We start from the raw sequence: 13,822 nt of genomic DNA on the forward strand, positions 1-13,822 counted from the left end.
TGGTCTGTATTCACTAATGTCTTCCTCCTCTATTCCTCTTTTTTAACCTTAATTGTATGACTTAGGCTGAGAAGCATTCAAGGATGAGGAAGGGGTCTGTGTGAAGGAGTCAACAAACCAAAACTGTGTTGTAATTTTTTTGGCAAAGCTAGATCTTGCAGTCCATAATAGATAACACGTCTCCTCTATTTTGTAAGCAATATTTATATTCTTCATAAAGCTCCCTCTTGAATGTTAAGGAGGAAAAACAGCAGTGACAGCCTCATCCTTTCCCATAACAAACCTTTGCTAAAGGCTCCACGGGATCATAAACTAGTTTTTTTCTTTTTTCTTTCTTCTATAAATACCAATTTAAGTTCACTTGGAACACTGGGCCTCCCTGACACAAGTCTGAGTTGGAACTGAGTGGCCCCTCTCACCTTTGACTATCTACTGAAACCAAGCTGAAGGCTCTAGAATGTCTTCAGGTTAAAAACTAAATTGTCAGTCTTCTTGCATCATATTACTGCCTCATTTATTCTCAATAGCACCCACCACAAGTGTCCAGTGTGGCATTTCAAAGGAGCAGGAATGATGACCAACTGCAATGATATGCACTAACTGCAGCTCCACAATGCTGGAATTGGTGTGAGGGCATACTTAGAGCTATCAGTCACATCAGTGATTCTGTTACAGAGAAAATCAATTAAGTATATGGGTATTGAGGAACATATCATTTTAGTGTTTTTTATTTTTGTAGTTATATATGGATAGAATGCCTTTATTATTATTATTATTATTATTATTATTAGGTGGTGCTGGGGAGCGAACCCACGGCCTTGTGCACATGAGGCAAGCACTCTACCAACTGAGCTATATCCCCAGTCCCAGAATGCCTTTATTTACTTTTATGTGGTGCTGAAACTTGAACCCAGTGCCTCACACGCACTAAGCAAATGCTCTACCACTGAGCTACAACCCCAGCCCTAATTTTAGTGTTTTAATGAAACATAAAGACTAACATTTCAGGTGTGCACAGTGGGGGCAAGTATGAAAGAAAACTTCAGCTGCATGCACTGCAATATAGCTGTCAAGTGCTTGGATTCTGCAACCAAATTACCTGTGTCTAAATTTGAGTCTTACTGTCATTTACCAACTGTTTGAGTTTCAGCAAGTTACTAAACCTCTCATATGCACCAATTTCCTCATTAGTAAGAAAACGGGTATGGCAGTGCCAACCTGACAGGGTTGTTGTGAAGACCAAATGGAAACTTGTTTTCCAAAAGATTTGAAGTGACTTTAAAAAGGTCAACCTTTTTGTTTTATATGCATCTAATAACTGGAGAAAGTCACAGCATTATTTATCCAATAGATATTCGATGTCTAGATATGTGTCAACCTTTAAGTTCTCAGAGAAGCTCACAATAAATAGTAATTAAGTAGAATTTAACAAATTTGAAACCACAATTCTTTAAAATTTGGATAGGAGGTAGAAATAATCTTAAATTTAAACAGATTAGATACTTGTGCACTTCTGAAGTATTAAGAAAGAAGTTCATGGACTCTGTCTTTTAAATGAAGAAATATTTGGAACTTAATTCTTCATACAAGGTTAATTTATAATGGCTTATCAAGAAATTATTGATAAGCAAATAGGGTTCAACTGCCCCAGACTATACTGCTTCTAGAAAATTATTTTACGAAGGAAAAAAAAAAAACAGCTCTTGAATATGAGCTGTTTTTACTTTTTACTTCACTGAAGTGAGATTTTCAATCTTTCTCCAAAAATGGCAGTACCAAATATCTCCAAAGATAGGCTTTATCCTCAATAAATAAAAAGGAAGCATGTGAGAAGTATGAAATCCTGCTAACATAAAAGCAATAACACATTTCTTATAAATCTTTGTTTTGCAATTTTCAATTTCAGAAAAAAATTCCAATTAAGTTTGATAAAAATGGTCAGACTCTTACTAGTTTAGGCCATCTGACCAAAGAACTCACTCAACCACAGAACTGATGTCCCTTTTAGCTGTATAAAAATAAACATACCCTTGACCCAACACTCCAGGAAAAAAAAAATCAAAACACAAAGAGAAAATGGACTTGGATTTTTAATTTTTTAAAGATTATCTATATATATTTATATATTAATAAAAAGTGCAAAGAATAGACCTTCATGTTTAAATTATGTTCTAAAATAAAATATATATATTTCCATTAACTGCAGGAGACAACTGGCAAGTAAAGAGCCTGAGAGAGTCCAGTCCCTCACCATCACTACAATGGACATACATTTTAAGGAAGCACCTATGGAAAATAGTAGTGTTCACAACACATCTGGCAACACAGATAGCTTCTGGGTGTTCTTGAAAGCAGTTTGTTTGCATTTTCAATCTAACATGAAATGAAGGGAAAAATCAAATTCATAAACAGAAATGACATTGCTTAGAACAATCTAGTATTCTGAATTCATGTTTTACATGCCCTGGAGCCTAGCATTTCCCATGTAGCAAGCCACACTCACACGTGCGTTACTAAAAGCTATCGGCAGCGTGCTTCAAATAGTGATCAGCTCTTTGTGCAACAAGTGCCCTCTGCTTCTAACACTGCTGGCATCGCAACATAGTTGAAAAATCTAATTAGAATTGAATTTTCAGTTTTAAAAGCAAACAACAATTTGTTTTAAAAACAGCATTGTAGCATTCAGCCCTGTTACACACAGTGGACTTATGTTTTGGGCTTAATTTTCACCAAAAGGTCTTCAAAAACAAGGTGCTTATAATCTCTACTGCTTTCTTATATATTTATGGCAACAGTGGCAATAGGCTACAGAAACAACAGAAAACTCAACAATAAAGACATGACTCTGTACTTGTTTTTCTCTAAAGCAATCTGGGATATTTCGACAATTCATATTAAAAAACTGACTTCTACTATGGCTTCAGCAGCGATGCAGCCACATGTAGAAAGGGCCCCTTGGTTTTCATTTGGCTTTCTTTTATTACTGCTTTCCTTTTTCATAACCAAAAAGAACTTGTTTCAGAGAGGTGTATTCTATACACTGTGCCTGAAGCAATGCGTCTACAATACTGGCTATGACAGCATTTTGCCTCATAAAGTCAATATGCTCCCACTGAATCTGAACAAAGTCAACATTAAAATATGGACACGCTATGGACAATCCATTAGGTATAACTCGTAGACTCAAAGGTCCGTGGTCTTTTCTCTCCTTCTCTTGGACCTGTTATAAAAAGAATTTTGGTTAGAAGTGTCTACACAGCACCAATTTTATTTCAAAAGCAGCATCTTTACTCTGCCACTCAAATGAATCTATAAGTACACATGCTCAAACAGCTTTTCTCATTTACTTCTGTAACTCTAAAAGACCAGAATTGTATTAGATTTTTTCTTAATCAAAAATTATTCAGCAATTATTAAAACCATCAATTACAATGCCCTAAAAATACCCATGTCAGCTGAATTAAATGAGAAGTTCCCTTTACATGCAACTGTATAATAAAAGGATTATGCCTGCAGTTGATAAACACTGTGTTCTATAGTAACAGAAGAAACAGGTCTCTAACAGTAAAAAAGCATTTCATAAAACTTTGTCATATATAAAATATCTTATTGTGACCATTCCACTTATGATTAAAGCATAAGTGTTCACTCCACCTTCTGCTGTGGGACAGTCAGGGATCATTCAACTTCAAAAAATAAGAGTGCATCTGTTTCCCAGGGTGACAAAAGCGACGGGCTCAATTACACAATTTCTCTCTCAAACTCATCTGCACTCATGCGCACAAACACAAAGCACCCACAGTTTTAATCTTCATGACACTGTTGCCTCACTTTTTTTTTCCTAGTTTCAAAAATCTGTCAGTAAAATGTGATTGCAAAATAATTGTTCTTGTCTATACTCAGCCTGGATCTCCATTGCTCATTTTTATGATTTTGAAAGATATAGCCTACAGCAGAAGGAGAATAGGCCTCATTCATCTTTCTCAAACCCTTTGGTTTCCACCTTTAATGTTACAGTGAATGTAGATTTGCCTCAGTAGGCCTGAGTCAAAGGCTTTACAGATACTGAACCTGAAGTGCATTAAGAGAATAAACATCTGCCACATGGCATAGGAAAATTTAAAAAGTAGCAATAATAAACACAACTCCCCATACATGAAGAATTTACAAGAGTTATCTAAAAATTTCATAAGAAATGAAGTTTGTAGGAGGGGTTGAATTATATAACAAAGGTCAAAAGGTCAAATGCAACCAGCTAATAATTGCATTCTTTGAAAAGTACTTTACCTGCCTACCTTCTGCCCTAGTTAAACTGGGTTTCTCAAGTCTCCTACCTCTAAACATGGTAGACCAAAAAAGACATACTAAAGAAAGAGACTACATCTGGTAAACAGGAATAGGAAAACAGCACAAAGATTTCAGAGTAGGTAAGGGGCTAGCTTTTACAGGAAAAGTGCTTTAAATGTACTTCTACAAAAAATATGACTTGGAGGCAATTTGGAAGTTTTGACATTTATACTTTACTCTTCTATAGTGGCAACTAAATTGAAATGTAAAACCAAAAGAATTGTTGAGTTATTACATCACAAAACCCCAGGAACAAACTGGGAATCAAAGCTCCCTTTGATTAAAATTTCCCACCTTTAATGCAAAGTGCAAGAGCAAGGGCTTTGAATGGATGACAGAGGCAGGACATTCGCAAAGCTCATTCTCTCATATCCCCCAACTTCATTCCCTCACACACCAGGGGTAGTCTGTTAGCTGATTCTCCATTCTCCTGGCATGGATATCCAGCAGTCCACTGGATTCTTCATAAAGTCAGGCCTCTATTCCCAATAGTTTAAAATAATGAAGAAGAAAGATATGGGGAAATACATTCATAAGCAAAAATAAAAGAAATCTGGAATCTAACATGTTTCATGTTATGAAAGTAATGGCTGATATAATACACAAGGGGCATTAAAAGTGAGATAGTAGCATAAAGAGATCAGACTGCTCTGCCCATGCTTCCAGAAAAATATCAAGTTTTCCTGGAGTTCTGACTCTCCATCTGCTCTTCTTTAAGATCCTAACAGAGTTACAGGTTCTTACTGAATACCTGAGATCAGAATCAGGTTGAAAAATGCTTATTAAAACACTCAAAATTATTTTAAAAGGAGAAATGAAGGAGGAAAAGTCACTCAAGTTGAGAAATAAGAAGTTAATTTTGAATAGAATAAAACTATTAGGTAAACATGTGCTGACACAAATCAAAGTGAATAAAGTGAACCAAAAAAAGGAGGGAGGGAGAGGGAGGGAAACAGGGAGAAGTGGGAGAGAAGTGATGGCCCTTCCTGTGAAGCGTCCTTGACTCCTGATTTAAATACTGTCAGACACCCTTCTGAGGGGCTAGGCTATTCATGCTATTTTTATGAGGATACCTAACGGTAATGATGACCAAATGGCAGACAAACCCTAGTGAGCACAGTAAGAAGTCGGTGATTTTGTTGTCATCTTTCATGAGAGAGGGCTTATGGACTGGATATGGGACCAATTCTGCTGGCTGAGCCGAAGAAATCTGTGGTAGAAAATACCAAAAAATGGCCCCCTACCCATTCCAGGGAAAAAAAATACAAAACCCCTCCCAAGGCTAAACAAAACAAAACAAACAAAAACATTTTCCCTCCTAAAGAAAACCACATTGGAACCAAATGCCCTGCAAGAAGTCCTCATGTGTGTTTTTACAAGGCTGGTAGAGGTTATTTTGTTTTGGATTCCACATAAATTTTATCTCCATCCCTAATGCCAAAGGAATGCAATGCTCGAGAGCTATACTTCATTTCTTCTGGGCCAAAGGGTGCTTCATGGTCAAAATGGTAGAGGAGCATGTTGCTTGTGGGTAATTGCACTAGAGTTCTCAATTGTTTCTTTAGTTCTGCAACAGTTTGGTCCAACCGAATGTTCATTTCTTCCACTTGATCATTAAAGTGGACTTCTACTTTTGCACTGCTTTGGGGTCTTAGGTCCACTTCTGCCAAAGGCTCCAACTTCCCATATTTTGTTATCAGTTCATGATACCTAGAAGGATAAAAACATGGATAAAACAAAGAAGGGTCAGCTTAAACTACTAGCTCATGAGCTATGGATTTCTTCCGGACTATAGGTAAACTATACTGCTACTCAATATCTTATTTTAATATTACCTCCTCTATTTATTGTTTTATAGAGGTAGGTATGTATCTAGATTGACTGGATCACTCTTGTGGATTTTGTGACCTGATAGGGTTGTCCTGTTGAAACCACAGCAAATCACATCCTTGTGGAGAGAGAAAGTATTTATCCTTTAGATGGTCACCAGGTCTGCATTAGATAAGAATGGATTTGGAAAGAAAACAGAACCTAGAACCTAGATTACTGAGAAAATCTAACTTCTCCACGTGATGTACTTTCTTAGTTGTGATCATCAAGGGAAGATATCTAAGTATATGTTCCTTGATAATAAATGGGATGATGGAAGTAGGTCAGCAGTTTCTGAGGTCTTGGGTAGCCAAAAACACATATGTTGGCTATGAACCCAGCTTGTTTAAATGTTCCAGCCTGGCCTCAGCTGTAACACAAGGAATTTATGGAAAAGTCAAGGATACAGTCTTGGAAGAAAAAAAAGTGGGAAAATAAACAATACAAGTTCATTAAAGTAGGAATAAAAAGCAAAACACATCAAGAAGAAAGTAAATTATAGAAATGAGAATAGGGCCCACAGGGTCAAATTATCCAAGTAGAATATCTTGTATTCACAGCCATCCTTGGAGAATTTTATTGAGGAATTTGGGGTGGTGGTGGTAAAAAGACTTAATATGAGTTTTATTATAACTAAGTCACACTGAGTTTAATTATGAATCAGAATACCATAGTCACACAAGATTGTTCTCCAATCTCTCTCACTTCATAGCTTTTACTCAGTAAATTCAGTGTCATAATAAAGTTTGTAGGAACATTAATGATATAGTAAGACATCTGTGCTTAGAGATGGAGGTAATAATTTCCTATAAGTGGAGTAACAAGGCATGGTAAAAGTAGCATTAGCTCTGACTTTAGAGTCTTGACTCCATCTTGTAATGGGCTGTGTGACATGGCAACTCACTCAATCCTTTTAGATCTCAGTTTCCTCATTAGTAAAACTAGTTATTAAGTCCCACCCTTCTTTCTTTATAAGATAATCAAAAGAATTAAATAAAATAACAATGAGTGAACATTTCATAAATCCTAAGTTCATATCTAAATAAAAATATTAGCATTATATCTTGGTTGCCCTGGAGCTTATATTAGTAAAATGCATGCATCCCTTGGAAAATATAAGACTGAAATCTACTTATGTGGGACTTCTTAGAAAAGGTATGATGAAACAGATCTCAGAATCCTTTCTTAGGACTTAAAACAAAAATAGCATTTTTAAAAAAAGATTTAAAAAAAAATAACCAGCAGCAACAAAAGAAGAGAGGACATAACCTTACTGTCTAACCTTTTTAAAGAAACCAAAAGCTCTGCACCATGCTGTTCAGCGAAACAAGGATCAGAATCCAACCCCCAGACACCATCATAGAGAATGAGAGTAAAGAGATAAACCCTGATTGTCCTGATAACACTTCCTAATTTAAAGAAAAGCACAAGAAGGGGCTAAGGAGTCCGTCAGGCTGAAGAGGTGACAAAAAGCCTCTGTATCTGTCAGGATGTTGGGATTTTAGCAAAGGCAAACAAACCAAAACAAACAAAAACCTAAAAAACAAAAAGATGAAGTTGTCCATAGCGCCAATCTTAAAACGTGCAGTGATTCACAGTCTAAAAGTATCTTTTCCCTACCCCATTTCTTAGTATATGCCTTCAAATAGATAAAAGTAGATTATTTCATTTTAAACAACCTCAAAAGACAGCAGAAGTCACGTGGTCAAATATAAGCTGATCCCCAAATCCAGATGTTTTTCCTCAGACTATAGAAAATCAGACAACATAGTAACACCCTAGCCCTCAAACTTTGTCAAGGAAATAGTAACTAAGTACACATCACAGCAAAAAGAATGAAGGAAAGGAACACATAAATAAGTAAAAAACAGGCAAAACTCAATTGGAAAGAAAACACAAATGAAGAAGAAAATGCACCCCAAATACTGTAAGGACTAGAAATAAGTGTGTGGATATAACAACCCAAGAGCTCAAAAGATATATAATAAACTATAGAACATGATGGAAAGGGAGAATGCAGACAGACTGAAACAAACTTGAAGAACATAACAACACTATTACTGACCAAATAAAAAAATTAGAAAGGATGACCCAAGAATATTATACCAGCCCAGTTTTGTTTAGGAAGAAATTTAACAAGCAGCTATTGTGAAACAAGAAAGGACTCAGAAAGTAGAGTACCCATGAGTCCTTCTGGGAGAAACAAAAACAAAGTTATTCAACAATAAGATAAAAGGACTAGTGGTAAGCTATGAGTCTATTTAAATAAAAAACTAAAACATAATAATAATGTATACTCCTAGGCTCATTTATACTTAACACTATGGCTAATGGAACCAATCTCAACTATAAACATATTTGTACACAAAATTATGACAAAATTATGCAGTTCTATAAATGAGCAAGGGTACCTATAAATTAAATGGTCTACAAATTGGGACACTGTGAAGTCCTAGAATTTTCTCAAAATCAACGTGTCCAGAAATCATTGCTACTCCCATCCATTTTCTCTGTCAGTCTTTCATAGAAATAGCATTACCTATTTACCCTAGCCAGAAACTAGGTGGTCATTCTGAACTCCTATCTTTCCTCTCTATTTCTCTCAATCAATTACCCATCTTACTAATTCTCCTTATACAACCAGAAGAATGAGAAGTTATACTTCATTCATGTATCATATGTCAAAATGCATTCTATTGTCATGTATAACTAATTTTAACAAATAAAAAAAATCTATATGCATCTTTCTTGTTTATTGCCTTGTAAATCCAAGGCCTTGTTAATATATGGATTGCTATGGTTTTCTATGGATGCCTAAACTAGATGAGCTTCCTTTATATCTATTCTGCAGTACAGAAAGGCCTCCTCCTGATAGGCCTTTCTGTTCTGCAAAGACCAGAAAGCTGAAAACTGAATTTTCCACACTCCCCTGTGGATGAGGTTGAGTTTCAATCAATCACGGTCAGTCCTGAATTTCAAAGGAAATAGTGATCTAGGAGACATGGCATGGGAACAGTTTGGAAAAAGGCTTCCTAATTACCAGACTGAAATTCAAGCAGAATGTTCCTGGAGTCAACAGCCCTGGCAGTTGTGAACTCCAGATCACATCTAAAGTGATATGGTCAGCACCAAGGACAGCACTTATTATTCACTGTATGAAATCCTTATCTATATTATTACCAAAGTGAACATTATAAAACACAAATTTAATCAGCTCACTCCTCTACTTAAAACACATATCCCTCAGAATAAAGCCCTCACTCTAACATGCTTGTGGTAGGTAGAATTATGGTCTACATATCTGTGCGGGCCTAATCTTAAAGCAGGAAAGAAAGATTTTCCAGTTAGTCACAGAAGAGATTTTCTTTCTTATACTACTAACTAGAGAGATTTCTCCAGTTAGTAGTATAAGAAAGATGTGACACACAATTAGTGGCCTGAAGATAGAGGAAGTCACATAGAAAGTGTCATCCTGAATAAGCCTGCAAGGTGATTCTTTTCCAGAGCCTCCAATGTTGATGTCTTGATTTCACACTTGTGAGACCCTAAGCAGAGTGCCAGCTGAGCCACACTGTGCCCAGACTTCTGACAACAGAAATTGGGATAAAACAAGTAGGTACTGTTTTAAGCCACTAAAACGATTTACAATAATTTTTTGCAGCAGCAATAAAAAACTAATACACTGAGTACAAAAGATCCTTTAAGATCCGGCTCCTTTATAACTTTCCAACCTTATTTTGTACCATCTACATTATCATTTTCCAAACTCCCCTTTCTACTGGCTTAAACTGTAAAATAAATATTTATTTATCAATTTGCAGGTAAGTCCAGTAGATTTTAGTATATGGGTTGGATTTTGAAAGTGAGCTCCCTATTACATAGAAAAAAAGAAAGAATATTAAAGTTGAGATTCACTTTATACACTGAATATGTTCCCTGAAAAGTTATATTTAAAAAGTTTGATTTCTATATAATGTTTATTCCTAGTTTTCTTATTTTTAGCTTGTCTTTAAGCAGCTTGACTTATATTTACACTAGTAAATCTAAGAAGTCTTGATTTTACAAAGCACTTGTTAAATTTCAGAAAACAATTTCTTTCTAGTCTTCTAGCTTGGGTATTTTATTCATTACTCAAAACTCCATTCAAACTGAATTATATCTATATAATCTGCATTACCACAGCTTTTCTTAGGAACAGTTGAATGTCTTCTCAAAGTTATAGTCTTAAGAGGTAAATGGTTTCTGATGACTAAGTATTCTTCAAAGGTAATTATCTCAATTTATACTCTACCAATGAGTATCTTCATCTGGTTATTAACAAGTGTTTAAGCCTTATTTTGAAGTGGCCAAAATGCTATAAACCTACTTTGAAAATTACTAGTAATAAGGATGGATTACAATCATCAAATACAATAAAACTGTATCTGTGTTCAGAAGTTCTCTGTTCCACTCCACTATCGCCTTCTAACATAAAATGACCAATTACTGGCAAAACAAAATTTTCTACACACAGCATAAAGGCCGGCATGACTACATGGGTAACTGAAAGTGATAAAAGGAAACCAAATGTTAGCTGAAATCCTGTGGCGAATACTACCTGCATACAGACTGGGGTTGTGCTTTATTTTCTCTTCCTATTAAATGAAAATCTTCTTACAACTTTAAGGTCTTTGAATCATGAATAGTTAAAAATCAGGTTACCAGCAGAGTGGGATTGAGATGAGGTGGCACCAACAGAGAGAGGAATGGAGAAGAAGCCATTCTTTATGGAGCTAAGTTAGCTCTACTCCCAAGGTAAATAAGCAAGACTTCATCCATGAGGGGCTCCGGGTCCATGGCATGCCTACCAAATGTGACCATAAGGTCATGTTTGGGAGGGGTATGCCTCTTTCTCCTCATGCCCATATTCACTCTTGATTTCTAAGACCTGAGGGTATTTCCTTAACCACAGTTCACTCATACATCTATGACACTAGAATAAGTGAATATTTGGCATACTGTTTACAAAAGACTGAAAGTTTCTGCCATAAATCTTAATCTGAGGATAAACTTCTGATAAACCTAAAATCCAAAGACGGACAGAGATGGAATATTAACTCATTCTCAGCTCTGAGTCACCTTATAAAATATCCTAACTAAATACTACAAACAGTGTACAGTTTACATAATTTTCAGGAAAACTGGAAAATAGGTATGCCTAGAATCAGGTGATTTCTGGTGTCAGAAAGTTTCCAGATATAAATATCATACCTCCACCCCCCTCCCGCCCCACCAAAAGCAGCTCACAATCTCAAGGAGTACTCTAGAGAAAAATGAGATTTCTATTTCCTGCAGTGGCCTAAACCACATCCCAGAAGTGCTCTATTTATTCCCTTTCAACTGCCCAGAGGTGCATTTACAGGTGGTCCAAGTAGCAGACTTAAAATAACAATTCTGTTAACCTATCATTCCTCAAATGCACATCCATACTGAATCAACTAGAGGTTTTACTCTAAATGAAGTTATTTTACTACAAAATTAATCCCTAATACATGTATCTCTTCTCTTGAAGGAATGCAGCATATAAAACATGAAAAATTCCTGAAGATTCACTTGGCTGAACAAAAATCATTGGAGTGTAACTAAAAGAAAAACATTCATTAAGTTTATTTTATTTTCCATGGCATTATGAGGAATTCAAAACTATCTTCCAAATATCTTCTGATTGCTGTTATCTAATCTCTTTTGCTATAGTATGCTTTCTCTCATTCTGATACGGTATCATATCATGGTGCATCAAAGAAACCTTCTTTACATTCTATAACTGGGATACTACACTCTCCTGAAATAGTTTTCTCATAGTCTAATATTCTATCCATTAAAACCCATAAACATCACATTTTGGAGGCAGAGGGAGCCTTAGAGATCATCACAGATACAATAATTGAGACTTAGTTTGTTAACCCCAAGTCTCATAGCTAGTGAAAAGAAGGGTAGAAATTAGAATTTAAGTCTGGTTCTCAGGCGATCATTTTTCTTAGTTCTCATCATTTTTGTGGTTTACTAAAATGATGAATGCTGTTTTAGAAATTCTCTTCTCCTTCCTACATTTCAAATGTCCCTTTTCAATCTCTTTTCATGAGCTCTTATTTCTCTTTTTACTATCTACATGTGGGTGGTCCTAAAAATTCACTCCTGAATTCTCTTTTCTTTTCTCTTTATGATCTTCTATCTCAAAGTGCATTCTCTTACTTAGCTTAAGCCATAGATGTTTCCTGCTTGTCTTCTTTGGGGTCTGTATTTCTTTACCTTCAGAATTATTTATTCTCACATTTTACATGTAGCAAAGTGTTTTGAACTGAACTTAGTATTTTTCATATAGTTTTCCATCAAGATGAAGCTATGGAACAATGTTTCAACTTGCTATTTCTTGAAATCAAATTTTATCAAAATTATCTAGTGAGTGAATAGAATGTGACCTATTCAGATGATGGAGTAACACATAGCAGTTTAAAATGACTTTAATCTGCATTTATATTATCATTAGGACTTTGGACAAAATGGTTCTATAAGTTCATATTTTAGTGTACTTCTACTCCAAACTCAGAGTAAAATGGATGAAATATAAAAATGTCCAAATCCAAGAAGATATAATGCAGGCTTAAAAATGATGAGCATCTCTATAGGCCAGAAAATAAATAGCAATACAGATCAAAGAGCTGGGATCATAAAATACTGGACTCTAAACTGTTATTGGGTATGTGAAGCAGACAGTAGCAGTCAGGAACTCAGATCCTATGAGGCAAAGGAGATTAAAAGTAGTCCACAGGACAGAGGAAACTAAAGCCAGGTTTACTGATTGAAGCAGGGGTAGAATTTGGGTGATGTGAGGATGGCTTGGAGAAATGATGAAAAAAAAAAAAAGAAACCTGCAAAAGTTCTACTGTCTAAGGATACCTCTCTAGAGCAATGGGTCTAGGTAAAAGAAGTAAAAAAGATAGTTTGGCCACACCAGTTATGGCATAAGTCAGTTGCTGCCTCAATGACTAGATCTGTACTATCTCTGTAATTCTTGCAGGACAGGCTTTCTAAAATCCATTATAAGAGCTTGTCCCACACCAAGAATCTGGGAAGCTGGTTAGAGACAACTGCAAAAACATTAGGGAGAGGTGAACTCAAGCAGAAAAGGATAACAATCCTAAACATGTATGTATCTGAAAAAACAAATATATTCACAGAAGTTACAGGAAGCAAAAACTGATGGAAAAAAGGTTAAAAACAGACAAATACACAATCAGAGTTGGAGATTTCCACATTCCTCTCAGTACATGACAGAACAAAAAATTGTCGAAGATTTAAAAGACCTGAAGATCACTAACAACTTGATCGACAGGAAGCACACACCCAATAACTTCAGAATGCAGACTAAACCAAAAATATCTAAAATATACCACAACAGGTTTAAAAGAATGGAACTAATACAACAAATATTCTCTTACTGTAATACAATTAAACTAGAAATCATCAACCAAAAGACAACTATAAAATTCCCATATACTGGGAAACAAACAACACACTTGTAAACAACCCATGAGTCAAAGAGGAAGTCACAAGGGAAATTTAAAAA

The 13,822-nt window shown here is 35.6% G+C and overlaps 1 protein-coding gene across 2 annotated transcripts in view; it reads right to left on the reverse strand.

The window, feature by feature from the left end:
- The window catches only part of LOC124088837 (tubulin-specific chaperone cofactor E-like protein), a 138,646-nt gene that overhangs the window by 80,629 nt on the left and 44,195 nt on the right, over positions 1–13,822 (reverse strand). Inside the window, exon 8 of one of the 2 annotated variants that reach the window (XM_046438612.2) lies at positions 2,073–6,057. The exons of the other annotated variant lie outside the window; for it this stretch is intronic. Within the exon in view, the coding sequence (XP_046294568.1) occupies positions 5,739–6,057 (319 nt within the window). The 3' untranslated portion in view covers positions 2,073–5,738. Of the gene's footprint in view, positions 1–2,072; positions 6,058–13,822 lie in introns of those variants that run through there. 2 annotated transcript variants of the gene reach the window in all.

This window comes from Marmota monax, unplaced genomic scaffold, assembly GCF_021218885.2.
Source record: "Marmota monax isolate L192 unplaced genomic scaffold, Marmota_monax_Labrador192_F-V1.1 WCK01_AAM20220418_F8-fsc00081, whole genome shotgun sequence".
Classification (NCBI taxonomy): domain Eukaryota; kingdom Metazoa; phylum Chordata; class Mammalia; order Rodentia; family Sciuridae; genus Marmota; species Marmota monax.